This window comes from Orycteropus afer, unplaced genomic scaffold (assembly GCF_000298275.1).
Source record: "Orycteropus afer afer isolate SDZICR_OR568_19922 unplaced genomic scaffold, OryAfe1.0 scaffold00362, whole genome shotgun sequence".
NCBI lineage: Eukaryota > Metazoa > Chordata > Mammalia > Tubulidentata > Orycteropodidae > Orycteropus > Orycteropus afer.
In genome coordinates, this window is record NW_006921949.1 from 226,596 (window position 1) to 243,170 (window position 16,575).

Genomic DNA, 16,575 nt, shown 5'->3' on the forward strand with positions numbered 1-16,575 from the left:
CAGCTGTTTCTTCTCATCTTGAGACATGCCACATTATCGCATGGGGATCCTAAAAGCTTTACTCTATCCACATCATTAAGATTGTCTCTACTTTGAGGAGACCACTGTTTTTCAGTTGTATTTTGAGTGCCTTCCAACCTCGGGCTCATCTTTCAGCACTATATCACAGTTGTTTCAGGGCTGTTCATAAAGATTTCCAGTAATATTCCAGACAGTGTTTCATTGCTATTTATAAGGTTTTCCCTGGCTAATTCTTCAAGAAGTGGATGGCCTCATCCTTCTGAGTCTGTCTCAGTCTGGAAGCTCTGCTGAAACCTGTCTACTGTGGGTAACCCTGCTGGCATTTGAATCACTGGTGGCATCACCTCCAGCCTCACAGCAACGCTCAAGCCACCACAGTACAACAAACTTGACAGACAAGTTTGTCTCCCTTAGTGGTTCCAAACTGTTCTGCTCATTTCCTATTCTTCCCACCTTGCTCACTTACCCAGTCTTCCCCTGGGGTGCTCCAAGCACACAAAACCCACCTTCTGCTGGTCCCAGGTCTGGCTTTCCATTGCCTGCCTCCACACACACAAACTCCCACCTTCTGCTGGTCCCAGATCTGGCTTATCAAAGACTGCCTCCTTGCACACAAGCTCCTGCCTTCCACTGGTACTGGGATTAACTTACTGAAGACTATATAGTTTCTAATTCTGTAAGTTTGTTCTCGTACTGTTTTCCTAAATTGTTCCAGAGTTTTGTCTGTGTTTTCCTTATTTTTGTTAGTGTTTTCCTTGATTTTGTCAATGTCTTCCTTGATCTGTCTGTCAACCCATTGAAGGTACCTAAATATAATTCTTTTGAATTCTTTACTAATAGTTCCAATACTACTTCTTCCTCAAGAGGTTTTTCTGGCTCTGTATTCTGGTCTTTTCTTTACAGTACTTTATCTTGCTTCTTTGTGTGAACTGGGCTTGTCAGTTGTGCACAGATCTCTGTTAGCTGTTCATGTAGAACAGTTGAGTGTAAATTAGGCTGGTATTCACCACTTTCTATCAGTGCTCAATTGGTGCAGAAGCAGATTGTAGCCCTTGCCAATAAGTGGAGCTTCAAGAAGTGCAGATGTGGTTGGGTGTATCCCCCCAGGTGGAACAAAAGAACAAAAACACCAAAAAAATAAGAACAAGAGAACAGAAATACAAAAACAGCATAAATAGCAATAACCACAAAAAGAGAAAACAATAAGTGAAAGGAAAAATAAAAAAATAGGGAAAAAAAAAGACAAAAGAAGGACAAAGAGAAAGTGGAAAAAACAAAATCTAGGAAGAAGAGAATAAAGAGAAGACAAGAGAAAAATAATAGTAAATAAAAAATAAGAAAACTGCAAAGAGAAAGCAAGGGATGGAAAGAATGAAAAGGGATAATGAAAAAGAGAAGAACCTAGAAAAGGAAAACAAAACTAGAATAAGGAAAGGGAAAGAAAAAAAATAGAATGGAAGTAGGAGAAAAAGAACAATTAAAAAAAAAAAAAAAAAACTACAGGGGCAGGTCACCCAGGCTGCATTCCTGCTGGCCAAGCAGGCAGCAGGATATGGGACATCCAGAACTAAACTAGGGGCAGAGTACATGATCCCAAATTAATTAGTGCTGTCTCAAAATCTAGCTGGGTTTAGGATACCTGTTCTCCAAAAAAGTTCCTAGTGGCCCAAAGGGTGCCTGGAAATAGGACACCTTGTCCTGGGACCAGTTACTGCCTGTCCAGATGGCAGCTGGTGGGAGGACACCCAGGACAGCATAGTATTCCTGCCTGTCCAGAAGATAAGTGCAAGTTTGGGGGTGGCCATATCTCCATTCACCAGAAGGTTGTGGGGCACAAGGGGAATATCACACCTTTCTGGTTATCAGCTACCAGTGTGGTTCACTATGCAGTCCTGAGTAAGTGGAGTCAATTATGAAGTTGCTGCCTGGATCAGAATGCCACTGGCAAATACTCAAAATAGCTACACTGTCAGGCCAACCAACAGTCCACAGCTCTGTTTTCTCTTAGGCACTGTTCCATTCATGTTTTTCTACTGGTCAGTATTTAATTCATTTCTTTATCCTTCCTTTCAATGCTGAGTGTTCTGGGATTATCTTCTGTTTCAATTATTTTTTCATTTCTTTGTTGTAGAGGTCTGTGTAGCTTGTCTGCCTATTCCATCATCTTCTCAGAAGTCTTCCAGTTTTATCAATTTGTTCTTGTTTTTTTTGTTTTTTTTTTTTAATTCTTCAGAGGTTTGCCTGTGTTTCCTTGACTTTTGTCTATAGTTTCCTCAAAGTTTCTCTTAATCTGTTGAAGGTACCCTAAATATAATTCTTTGGAATTCCTTGTCAGGTAGTTGCATTATCATTTCTTCCTGTCAGAGATTTTCTGGCCCAATACTTTGGTCATTTATTTGAAACATCTTTTCCTGTTTTTCTTTGTGTGTGTGTGTGAGTATGTGATTTGATACTGTCTATTGTCTGTGAGACACTGTAGTGTTAGTGTTTTAAATTGCTGATTGTGTGTTGTTTTGCTTGACCCTGATTTTTTTATTTTGATATCACTGTTTTAACACATCCAGGCTACAGGGCAATCATGTTACTTGGATCACTAATTTCGCAGCACTGGGGCTTTCACCACCTGTCTCTGGATAGATTTGGTAGCAAATGGGAGTGTGGGCACAAGTGTCTGATCAGTGATTTTGCAGAGCAGCCTAGTACTTGGTGGGTGTTGGCCACCATCTGTTGTTGATCCAGTAGTGCTGGAGTAGGTGCTGACACTTGTCCAGTGAGTGGGGCAATAGGTGTGGGTGGGCATAGCTGGATAGAGACACTGTTCCCAACTTCTGGGGAAAGATAGAAAGAAAGAAAAAAAGGTAAGAAAGAGGGGAAAAAAAAAGCAGGGGTGGGGACAAGAGGGGAGATCCAGGATGAAAGAAAGGGAGGAAACAGAAAACAAAAAGGAGTAAAAGAAGAAATACAAAACAAAACAAATGCAGCATAGTACTTGACAAATGGTAGCTTCCAAACACAGCTACAGTGGAAATGTGGCACTTGTTCCTCAGGAGCATGTACCACTGAATATGGACGGTCAGGGCTGGCACTCCTCCCAGGTGGTAGGGAGAACTCCTTGCTTAGATCAAAAGAAAAAAAAAGGGAGGGGAGAGGGAGTATAGGAAAAAGAAAATAAAAGTAGTGGAGCAGAAAGGACTAAGAGGAAGAGAAATATAAAAATAAAAAAAAAAAGGTGCAAGTGTTAGCTGCCAAACACAGGTACAGCAGGAATATGGATCTTACTTGAGGGAGGCTCACACTGTCATCCATGGAGGAGTGGGGGTAACTGCTGCTGGCTGGGGGTGAGGGGTGGAGACAAGAAAAGAAAAAGGAAGAAGGAAGAAACCAAGGGGGAGAAGGAAGAAGATGGAAGAAGAATGAAAAACAAGTGTCACACTATTGGCAAAGGTGCCAACCACCAAACATGACTGCAGAGCAATGCAGTGCTCCCTCCACTGGAGCTCACACCTCTGATCACAGAAGGGCAGGGACAGAATTACTATCTGAGTGGTCAGTGGGGCAGGGATCCAAAAACAAAACAAAAGGGCAAGGAAAGAGGAAGTTAAAAAAAAAAAAAAAAGGAAGGAAAAAAAAAAAATAAGTCTGTGTGGGGGATGGGAGAACTAAGCAGAAAGCTTAAAAAAAAAGGGGGGGGGTGGTAACAGCCCAGCTCTGTCAGTGGAGGGAGTTTGACTAGCCACTGGGTGGATGGGCAAGCATCGGGAAGGCCACACCTCTGGTTACTGGGAGGTTGTGCAGAGTGAGCAGGGAGGGCACACCTCTCAGGCCTCCTGATCACCAGTGTGGTTGGTGGTACAGGCCTGGGCACATGGAGCTAGTTATCTGGTTCCTACGCTGAGTGAGAACTGCTTGAAATAATTAAAAATGACCGTGGTGTGTCATTTGGCAATATGCTGCTCTTTTTTCACTTCTTTTGTTCAGTTCCTCTCATTGGTATTTTATTTACTTATTTATACTTTCCTTTGAAGCTTTGGGACCCAGCATTATCATCTGCTGCCATTTTTCTTTTTTCTTTAAGTCTCTGTTGTAGAGGGTCTGGATAGTATATCTGCCTAGTTCAGCATCTTGGAACCTTCCCCTATGATTATCAGTTTTGTTCCACATTTTTACCCACTCTATCCTGGAGCATCTAATGTGATCCCTTTCAGAGTTGTCGGTAGTGGAAGCTGAGCACCATATAGTTCTTCTGTTTTCACAGTTGTGGAGGCTGAAGTTAATGTGATCCATAGTCCTTTGGACTAATGGTTTCTGTGTATGTTTGATTTTCTTCATTCTTTACTTCTGATAGAGAGAGAGCAATAGTTGCACCTTAGATGGCTGCTTGTAATCTTTAAGACCCCAGCTATTAATCACCAAAATAGAACATTGTTTTTGTAGACTATGTTGTGCCAGTTGACTTTGATGTCCCTGAGACTGTGGTCCTAAAATCCCCAGGTGTGACTCATTCCCTCAGGGTTTTGGTTATGTCTAATATGTTTTCACACCTTTGCCCCATGTAAGTTCTACTCTATTCATAGATATATTCGCAACATATATAAAGATATATATACAAATGTCTTCTGTCAAACCTATATATAATTATGGGTCTAGTCCCATTCTCCTTCCCCCATCTGTGTAGCTTGTTTGTCTATCTATGTATCCACTCATAGATTATTGTTATTGCAGGACTGTGTATGTATTACTGTTTAATTGGATTGTCTTTTTTAGTTTTCATAGTCTCTGGCTTCTCTTTTTCCTCTTTTGATGCACATAACGATCTAATTTTTAGGAGATCCTTGTCCTCTATTTTGTCTTCTGGTATTTGTGTATTTTTAGTGATATTTGATAGTGTATTTATGCCATGTATTAGGTGCCCTATTTTATCTTTGATAGTCTTTATAGTTTTAGGCTTTTCATTTTGAGTAATTTTTGTATATGATGTAAAATATAGGTCTGGTTTCATTTCTCCAGTTTTGCCAAAATATCCAGTTTTGCCAACACCATTTATTAAAGTGATTATGTCTTCCTCATTAATGAGTTTTGGCCCTTTGTCAGCTATCAGCTGTCCATATGTATTACACCTCAACAACGTCAACAACAAAATCCTCACAACTGGTCCAGTAAGCAACATGATGGTAAATAGAGAAAAGATTGAAGTTGTCAGGGATTTCATTTTACTTGTACCCACAACCCATGGAATCAGCAGTCAAGAAATCAGACAATACATTCCACTGGGAAAACATGCTGAAAAAGACCTCTGTAAAGGAGACAGAAGTGCTGCTGACCGAAGCTATGGTATTTTGAGTAGTCTTCTATGCATGTGAAAGCTGGACAGAGAATAAGGAAGACTTAAGAAGAACTGATGCATTTGACTTGTGGTGACATACTGTAGTCGTGTTGTCAGAAGGGACCAGTTCGAGAGAAGGATGTCATACCTGGTAAAGTAGAGAGTCAGTGAAAAAGGGAAAGACCCTCAATGAGATGGATTGACCCAGTGGCTGCAGTGATGGCTTCAACCATAGCAAATATTGTGAGGGTGGTGGGGGCTGGGTAGTGATTTGTTTTGTTTTACATAGTGTCACTATGAGTCAGAATCAACTCGACAATACCTAACAACAGCATGGATGGATGGATGGATTTACTTCTGGATTCTCAGTTCTGTTCCATTTGTCTGTGTGTCTGATTGTACCGTGACCAAGCTGTTTTGACTACCATTCCTGTGTAGTAGGTTTGATGCTCAGAAAGTATAAGGCCTCATAGTTCTTCTCTAGTAGTGATTTGCTTACCTGGAGTCTCTTTGCTTCCTTCTGAAGACAGGATTAGTTTTTCCATCTTTTTAAAGAATGATGATGGAATCTGGATTGGGATTGCTTTGGGTAGTATTGACATTGTCACAATATCATTCTTCTTATACATGAACATGGTATGTTCTATTTATGTAGGTCTCTTTTGGTTTCTTTTAGTAATGTTTTTTAGTTTGCTTTGTATAGGTCTTTTGTACCTCTATTTAGATTTATTTTTAAGTACTTTATCTTTTAGTTGTTGTTGTTGTTAGCTGCCATCAAGTCGTTTCTGACTCATAGTGACCCCATGCACAGCAGAAAGAAACACCACCCCATCTCGCGCCAGCTCCATGATCCTTGCTATACTTGAGCCTGTTGTCGTAGCCAGCATGTCAATCCATCTTGTCGAAGGCCTTCCCCTCTTTCATCGACCCTACACTTTACCAAGCATGACATCCTTCTCCAGGGAATGGTCCCCTCTGATGACATAACCAAAGTAGGTGAGACGAAATCTGGCCATTCTCACTTCCAAGGAGCATCTCAGCTGCACTTCCTCCAGGACAGATCTCTTAGTTCTTTTAGCAGTCCATGGTACTTTCAGCATTCCTCACCAGCACCACAACTCAAAAGCATCAACTCTTCTTTGGTCCTCCTTATTCATTGTCCAGCTTTCCCATGAAGATGAGGCAATTGGAAATATCATGGCCTTTGTCAGGCACACCGTAGTCCTCAATGAGACATCCTTGCTCCTCAGCACTTGAAAGAGTTCCTTCGCAGCCAAACTGCCCAGTGCTACACATCGTCTAATGTCCTGACTTCTGCTTCCATTGGCATTGATTGTAGAACCAAGCAACATGAATTCCTTGACAACTTCAATCTTTTCTCCATTTAATGTGATGCTGCTCATTGGTCCAGTTGTGAGGATTTTTGTTTTCTTTATATTGAGATGTAATCAATACTGCAGACTGTGTTCTTCAACCCTCTTCAGTAAGTGCCTCAAGTCATCCTCACTTTCAGCAAGTAAAGTTGTATCATCAGCGTATCTCAGGTTAATGATTCTTCCTCCAATCCTAATGCCATGTCCTTTCCCCATACTCATTCAATCTATATGCTGAACAAATAATCTGAGAAGCTGGACTATAATGAAGAAAAATGTGGATTTTAGTGCTTATTGTAATTATTATTATTTTCCCAATTTCCTTTTCAGAGTTCTGTTTACTGTGTAAAAGAATCCAACTGATTTTTGTATGTTGTTCTTGTATTCTGCCACTTTACTGAAGCTTTCCATTAGCTCCAATAATTTTCTTGCTGAATCTTTGGGATTTTCTAAGTATAGCATCACAGTATGTGCAAATAGAGATAGTTGTACTATTCTTTGCCACTTTGGATGCATTTTATTCCTCTTGCCTTATTCCTCTAGCTAGTTATTCCAATACAGTATTGTATAGTAGTGCATATAAAGGGCATCCTGTCTGCTACCCATTCATAAGGGAAATACTTTCAGATTCTCTTCATTGAGATTAAAGTTGGCTGTTGATTCTGTTTATATGCTATTACTTACATTGAGAAATTTTTGTTCTATTCCTATTTGGTTGAGTGTCTATAGAGCAATACATGTTGGATTTTATTAAATGTCTTTTCTGCATTAGTTGATATGATCATGTCATTCTTTTCCTCTGTGTCATTTATGTGGTAGATTACATTGTTTGTTTTTCTAATGTTGAACCATCCTTGTTTACCTAATATGGATCCCACTTAGTCATGATATATTATTTTTTTGATGTGTTGTTGGATTCTATTGGCTAGGATTTTGTTGAGAAATTTTGTGTCGGTGTTTATGAGCGATGTTGTTGTTAGATGCTATTGAGTTGGCTCAGACTCATAGCAACACTGTGTACAACAGATGGAAACATTGCCCAGTCCTGCGCCAGCCTCACAATCCTTGCTATACCTGAGTCCGTCATTGTAGCCACTGTATCAGTCCATCTCGTTGTGGTCCTTCCCCTTTGCCATTGACCCTCCACTTTACCAAGTATGATATCCTTCTCTAGGAATGGTCCCTTTTGACAACATGGCCAAAGTAGGTGAGACAAAGTCTGGCCATTCTCACTTCCAAGGAGCTTTCCAGCTGCATCACTTCCAGGACAGATTTGTTAGTTCTTCTGGTAATCCATAGTGCTTTCAGTATTCTTCGCCAGTACCACAACTCAAAAGCATCAATGACCCTTTGTGATTAAATATACCATTGTGATTCATCAAAGGATACCATGAGGCAGACCACAGAAAGAAAAAAATAATTATTTATAATCACATTATTTATAATAACTAAAATAATTGGAAACAACAAATAACCAGATTAATATTAATGCCTATGAACATATAAGATATCTATAAGAAAAATTAAGCATTCCAATTAAAAATAAATGAGCCATGTGACCAAGATATACCAGATACTGAACCATAAAACTTGACTCTAACTACAGCAGTATTAAAAGAAAAATATAACAACTAAGATATCTAGAAAATCTCAACTATTTGGAATTTAGAAACACACTTTTAATTAATTCTTAGGTCAGAAAAGAAAGATCACAAGAAGACTTAAAAATATTTTGAGTTGAATGATAGTAAAACATAGCATATCAAAATTTGCTCGATGTAGATAAAACTGTACTTAGAGAATAATTTATAGCTTTAAATTCCCTTATTAAAAGGTGCAAAACCAATGGTTTAAGCTTATATCTTTAGAATCTAGGGGAAAAAAGAACAAATTAAGCCCCAAGTAGGTAGGAGAAAGGACACTGACTGATTAGACAAGTCATACACTGGGAAAACGTATCTGTAGTACGTACATCTAACTGAACACTTGTTTCCAGAATGTTTAAAGAACTCTCAGATCAACAATAATAAAATTAACAACTCAATTTTTAAAAAATAGGCAAAAACTAGGACACTTCACAAAAGAAGATGTTGTTATTATTGTTGTTATGTGCCTTTGAGTCATCTCTGACTCACCATAAGCTTATGTACAACAGAATGAAACACTACCCAGTCCTCTGCCAGCCTCATGATCCCTACTATACATGAGCCCATCATTGCAGCTATTGTGTCAGTCCTTCTTGTTGAGGGCCTTCCTCTCTTTCATTGACCCTCAACTTTACCAAGCATGACATCCTTCTCCAGAGAATGGTCCCTCTCGACAACATGACCAAAGTAGGTGAGATGAAGTCTGGCTGTTCTTGCTTCTAAGGAGCATTCTGGCTGCTCTTCTTCCAGGACAGATTTCTTAGTTCTTTTAGTAGTCCACGGTACTTTCAGTATTCTTTGCCAACACCATGACTCATAAGTATCAACTTTTCAGTCTTTCTTTTTCATTGTCCAGCTCTCATGTGTATATGAGGTGATTGAAAATACCATGGCATGGGTTAGGCACATCTTGGTCTTCAAGGAGATATCTTTGCTCTTCAGCACTTGAAAGAAGCCACCCTAAAAGTTAACAGAAGACTAAAACTGCAACAGATTTGCCCAGTGCAATATGACTTTTGATGTATGTCTTGACCACTGCTTCCACTGGTGTTGATTGTAGAACCAAGTGATACGAAGTCTTTGACAACTTCATTCTTTTCTCCATCTATTGTGATGCTGCTTATTGGTCCAGTTGTGAGCATTTTTTTAAATATATATTGAGGTGTAATCCATATATCAGTCTTTAATTTTCATCAGTAAGTGCTCCAAGTCATCCTTATTTTCAGCAAGCAAAGTTGTGTTGTCTTTGTGTCTCAGGTTGTTAATGAGCCTTCCTCCAATCCTGATGCCACGTTCTTCTTCATATAGTCCAGCTTCTCACATTATTTGTTCAACATTTAGACTAAATGAGTATGGTGAAGAGGTACAACCCTGACACACTCCTTTCCTGATTTTAAACCATGCAGTATCCCCTTGTTCTGTTCAAATGACAGCCTCCTGGTCTACGTACAAGTTCCTCATGAGTATAATTAAGTGTCCTGGAATTCCAATTCTTCTCAATATTATCCACAATTTGCTATGATCCATACAATTGAATGCCTTGCATAGTCAGTAAAACACAAGTAAACATCTTTCTGTTACAGCCAAGATCCATTTGACATCAGCTATAATAACCGTCGCTCCACGTCCCCTTCTGAATCCAACTTGCATTTCTGGAAGATGTACAAATGACTAATAAGCATATGGAAAGATGCTTGACAATCACCAAAGGTTCCATCAGCCTCTATCAAACCAGCAAACCTAGTCCTTTTTTTTTTTTTTTTAAATGATTTTGAGTTTTATTCCACGTTATTCTCCCATTCTATCCAGGATCTCCTACATAGATCCCCCTCTGAGTGGTTGCATTGGTAGCCAGGCACCATCTAGTTCTGGTCTTACAGTCGCTGAGAATTGCATGGTATACCAGTTGCTTGAACTAATTGTTTCCATGTGTCTTTGGTTTTCTTCATTCCTCTTTGCTCTGGATGAGGAAAGACCCATCGTTGGATCTAGATGGCCATTTGCAAGCTTTTAAGATCCCAGTCGCTACTTGCCAAAGTAGGCTGTGAAACAACGTGCTTGGCAGTTTCTCATAAAGTTAAACATGCATCTAGCATATGACTCATTTACTCAGGATTCATAAAGATATATGTCCAGAAAAAGGCTTGCACAAGATTAGTCATAGTAGCTTTACTCATATAAGGAGCTCTCGTGACACAGTGCATAAGGCATTTGACTGCTAACCAGACGTTGACAGTTCAAACCCACGAGCTGCTCCATGAAAGGAAGATGGGGCAATCTACTTCCATAAAGATTTACCACCTCCGAAACCCAATGGAAATCACTGTGAGTTGCATTCGACTCGATGGCAGTGAGTTTGGTCTTGGTTTTGCTCATATAGTTCTAAATTAGAAGCCACTCTAAAAGTTAACAGAAGACTAAAACTGTGGAATCATATAATGGAATTCTATTCTTCATTAAATAAAATAATAAACTTCTACTAATAATATGCAACAATAATAGATACATTTCAAAAAATATTATACTGAGCAAAAGAATCCAGACTGTACAATATTCCATTTATATGAATTACTAGAACAGATAACACTAATGCTTGGCAATAGAAAGCAGTATAGCTGGTTGTGGTTATCAGGTTGTAATTGTCAAAGTTCAAATGAACATTCCAGCTCTGTGCATTTGATTGTATATAAATTATCTCAATTAAAAAAAACTCTATGTAGATGTCTACTTTCAATAGATATTACAGTACTGTCAGAAATATCCTGCCCCCCAAAAAAATACATAACCTAAACATTCAAACATATCCTTCATAAAAGAGAGATTACCAACAAGTGGCATTTAAATGATTGCATTGAGGAAGCAAAGCCATGTGGATAAATCAAATAATATTTTATCCAGTGGTAAGGTTTTTCTGTATTTTTAAGGTTCTATTTGTCTCATTTAGATAACTTTTACATTTCTTGCAACTTTCAAATATTTGCTGAATCCAAGGCCCTCCTAAATATTAATAATTGATCATCATTTTTCACAGAAAACAAAGTGAGGAAGAAAAAAATTCACCCTGTATACTTACAATATCCATCACTGGACTTAGTCCAGGCCTGGTTTGAAAAAGTGTTCTCAAGACTTTAGAAAAAACTACATGGCCTATGGAGGAGGACAACGTGGTAGAGGGATATTAGGAGAAGAAGGAAAAAGAGGGAGAGGGAATAGTAGGAGAGAGTATGTTAGGAGGAAGAAGAGGTACTGCTGCTGACATTGACTCAATACTTATGCTAGGTCTTTATATTGATTACCTCATTTACTCCTTACAACAACCTCACAGAGGTGGAAACAGGTTAGAAGTTCTACCGCCAGACCTTTTGCTTCTAACTTCTGAGCTGCCTCCTCCCTAACTACCTCTTTACGAATAGCCTCCTTTCAATTACTGTATTTTTTGTTATTGTTAATGGTGAGAGGGTAGCCCTTTTTCCAAGCTAGGAGACTAATCCACAAATGCTGCAAGTTTGTTTGGCATTTCCATCTCTTGACATAACTTTAAGCTCTGTTCCTTTCTCAGCTTTGAGGTCCAGGAGGGTGCAAAATGTCAAACAGAAGATGTTCTGTGTGGTATCTCAGGGTGAAATATGATACCCTCCTGCTCTCACTTTTCTTCATGCGTGGATGCCTTGTAACAGTGATTGGATTTGCCGTGATTGTGCCTGAGTGAATGGGGAATCTGTAATCCTAGGATGAGTTCACCTAACAGTTACTTAACTAACACTGGCTAGAAATATAGATATACTTAATGTGATTAGATATATTTTAGCATTTAGCATTATATATAAATACTAATGAAAAAAATACTCTGGATCATGTATGTTTTTAGTTTCTTCTCATTTTATAGGAATGCATGTCTGTCCCTTTGACTATGTTACAGAAGTATATATTATGTGATTCTCATTAATATTTTTATTCATTTTAACAAAATATAAAATCCACCATTCTTTTACAAGTAAACGTATCTCATATTGAACTAAGAAAAATTGCTTTTGCTTTTGTTTTGCAGACTTTGAATAATGAGATGAGTACAGATGATAATGCATATACAGAGGAAAAGGAAAGCTACATTTGTGCAGTGTGTCTGGATGTTTATTTCAACCCTTACATGTGTTATCCTTGCCACCACATCTTCTGTGAGCCATGTTTACGGACTCTGGCCAAAGACAATCCTGCAAACACTCCCTGCCCTTTGTGTCGAACAATTATTTCTAGAGTCTTTTTCCAGACAGGTAACTATTCTTTTTCATTAACATGATTGAATAATTATTCTGATACTCCTTTATTCTATTTCAAAAGATACTTTACAAATTATGGCAAAAAGTAACTGAAAATTATATACAGCTTAATTTGTTAGTCTCTAGTTTGTATATACAAAATCAAGTTAATATACTTACAAAAAAGATGTGTTGCCCATTTGTCATTTATTTTAACAGAGCCATCTTAATATTCAGATATTTATTTTTAGAGATTGAAATAATTTCTTTCTTCTGAATTTATTTGGTTTATCTTGTAGGCTACTTCATAATTTTCTAAGAGTCAGATTTCTTTATATAAGAAAGATTTTGGTAAAATACTACTAATCAAACTATGGTGGGTATTTTACATTACTATTACAGCAACTATTAAAAAACTTTTATAGAATGGTTGACAGCACAGTGGAAATTCTTCATATACAAGTTTTTCATTGGATATAATCCATTGGGCTTAATAGTACAAGTTATAGTAGATGCTTATGTAGAAAATAGTAATCAGTTATTTTTCATTTTAAATAACCAAATAAGATAATAAGAGCCACATACTTATTTAATTTATATTCCAAAAGAATCAATCCATTGACACTCACCATCATCATCTTCATAAGATACTTGTCCAACTCTTGGAATTGTGTTACACTGTGTTAAAATCATAGACTCATACAATCATAGATGAGAATAGGTTGTGATCTCTAATCCCCTAATCTAATCCCAGATTTTTTCTGTGACATCCTGACTAGTTGTTGTTCAGTATTTATTTGCATAACTCCAGTGTTAAGTAAATCTCATTAGCATTTCAAGCAGCCATGTTGTTGTAGTGGAGCTCTGGTGGTATAGTGGTTAAGGCATTTAGCTGCTAACCAGAAGGTTGGTGGTTCAAACCCACGAGCCACTCCATGAAAGAAAAATGGGGCATTCTGCTTTCACAAACATTTACAGTCTTGGAAACCCAATTGAGTTGCTGTGAGTCAACTCAGGTGCAGTGAGTATGGTGAGTTTTTTTTTTTGTTTTTGTTTTATTATCCCTCATATCTGTCTCCCATTACTACTTATTCTTGGCACTTTGATTCCTATGGAGACACACAGAATAAATCTCTATATATACATTTTTGTTTTTAGGTCCCATCTAGTTGGCTTCAACTCATAGTGACCTTTTTGTTGTTGTTAGGTGCCATTGAGACGTCTCCGACTCATAGCAATCGTATGTACGGCAGAACGAAACGTTGCCCAGGCCTAAACCAGCTCCATGATCCCTGCTATACCTCAGCCCATCGTTGGAGCCACTGTGTCAATCCATCTTGTTGAGGGCCTTCCCCTCTTTCATCGATCCTCCAGTTTACCAAGCATGATATCTTTCTCCAGGGAATGGTCTCCTCACAACATAACCAAAGTAGGTGAGATGAAGTCTGGCCATTCTTGCTTTCAAGGAGCATTCTGGCTGCACTTCCTCCAGGACAGTTTTGTTAGTTCTTTTAGCAGCCCGTGATACTTTCAGCATTCTTCACCAACACAACTCAAAAGTATCAACTCTTCTTCAGTCTTCCTTATTTATTGTCCAGCTCTCACACGCATGAGAGGCAATTGAAAATGCCATGGCTTGTGCACCTTAGTCCTCAAGGAGACATCTTTTCTCTTCAGCACTTAAAAGAAGTCTTTTGCCATTGGTTTTCCCAGTGCTGTACATCATCTGATATCTTAACTGCTGCTTCCATTGGCATTGATTGTAGAACAAGTAATATAAAGTTTTTGACAACTTCAGTCTTTTCTCCATTTATTGTGATGCTGTTTATTGGTCCAGATGTGAAGATTTATATTTTCTTTATTTTGAGATGTAATCCATACTGCAGACTGTTTTCTTCAATTTCATCAGTAAGTGTTTCAAATCAACCTCATTCAGCAAGCAAAGTTCTGTTGTCAGCGTATCACAGATTATTAATGAGCCCTCCTTCAATCCTGATGCAATCTTCTTCTTAATATAGTCCAGCTTCTCAGATTATTCAGCATAGAGATTGAGTAAGTATGGTGAGAGGATACAACCCTGATACACTCCATTCTTGATTTTAAACCATGCACTATCCCCTTGTTCTGTTTGAATGACAGTCCCCTGATCTATGTACAGGTTTCTCATGAGTACAATTAAGTGTTCTGGAATTCCCGTTCTTCTCAGTGTTATTCATAATCTTATGATCCACAGCTCAAGTATAGCAGGGATCGTGGAGCTGGCGTGGGATTGGGAAATGTTTTATTCTGCTGTGCATGGGGTTGCTATGAGTCAGAAACTACTCAACAGCACCTAACAACAACTAACAACAACATGATCCACACAATTAAATGCTTTTGCATAGTCAATAAAACACAAGTAAACATCATTCTGGTATTCTTTGCTTTCAGCCAAGATCCATCTGACATCAGTGATGGTATCCCCAATTCCACATCCTCTTCTGTATCTAGCTTGCATCTCTGAAAGTTCTCTGTCAGTATACTTCTGCAACCATTTTTCAATTATCCTCAATAAGAGTTTATTTGTGTGCAATATTAATGATAGGAGCTCTAGTGGCATAGTACATAAGGCATTTGACTGCTAACCAAAAGGCTGGTGGTTCAAACCCACCAGCCAGTCCTCAGAAGGAAAGTTGGGCAATCTACTTCCATAGTGATAGTGCCTCGGAAATCCAAGGAGGGGTCACTATGAGTTGAAATTGACTTGACAGCAGTGAATTGAGGTGCAATATTAATGATATTGTTTGATAATTTCCACATTCTGTGGGATCACCTTTCTATGGAATGGGTTAAAATATGGATCTCTTCCAGTCAGTTGACCAGTTACCTGTCTTCTAAATCTCCTGACATAGATGAGTGACAGCTTCCAGCCTGGCACCCATTTGTTGAAACATCTTAATGGCTATCCCTTCAATTCCTGGAGCCTTGTTTTTAGCCACTTCCTTAGTACAGCTTCAACTTCTTCCTTCAATGCCATTGGTTCTTGATCATATGCCACCTCCTGAAATGGATGAGTATCGACCAGTTCTTTTTGGTATAGTGACTCTGTGTATTCCTTCCATCTTCTTTTGATGTTTCCTGCATCATTCAATATTCAGTATTCCTCAGTCAGTCTTCCTTATTCGTTGTCCAGCTTTCACATGCATATGAGGCCATTGAAAATCTCATGGATTGGGTCATGCACACCTTAGCCTTCAAAGTGACATCTTTGCTTCTTAACACTTTAAAGAGATCTTTTGCACCAGGTTTTCCCAGTGCAGTATGATGTCTGATTTCTTGACTGCTGTTTCCATAGATGTTGACTGTGGATCCAAGTAAAATGAAATCCCTGACAACTTTATTTTTTCCTCCATTTATCATGATGTTGCTTATTGGTCCAGTTGTGAGGATTTTCATTTTCTTTGTGGTGAGGTGTAATAATCCATACTGAAAACTGTTACATTTGATCTTCATCAGCAAATGCTTCAAGTCATCTTCATTTTCAGCAAGCAGGATTGTGTCATCTGCGTATCACAGGTTGTTAATTGTTTTTCTTCCAGTTCTGATGCCACATTCTTCTTCATATCCAACTTCTTGGATTATTTGCTCAGCATACAGATTGAACAAATAGGTGAAAATATGCAACCCTGATGTCAGGTGCTGTCAAGTTGGTGCTGACCCATAGCAACCTTATTTAGTACAACAGAATGAAACATTGCCCAGTCCTGTAGTATGCTCACAATTGTTGCTGTATTTTTAGCCCATTATTGCAGTCACTGTGTTAATCCATCTTGTTAACAGCCTTCCTCCTTTTTGCTGTCCCTCTGCTTTGCCACTTTATATGGAATGAGGGATATCATTGTTGATGTCAGATGGATCTTGGCTCAAAGCAAAGAATACCAGAAAGATGTTTACTTGTGTTTTATTGACTATGCAAA

The 16,575-nt window shown here is 38.5% G+C and overlaps 1 protein-coding gene across 1 annotated transcript in view; it reads left to right on the forward strand.

Annotated features, from left to right (window-relative positions):
* RNF180 (ring finger protein 180) overlaps positions 1-16,575 on the forward strand; it is a gene marked incomplete at its 5' end in the record, with an annotated part of 386,500 nt that overhangs the window by 218,782 nt on the left and 151,143 nt on the right. Inside the window, one exon of the mRNA XM_007952875.1 lies at positions 12,412-12,634. Coding sequence (XP_007951066.1) covers positions 12,412-12,634 — 223 coding nt within the window. The remainder of the gene's footprint in view (positions 1-12,411; positions 12,635-16,575) is intronic.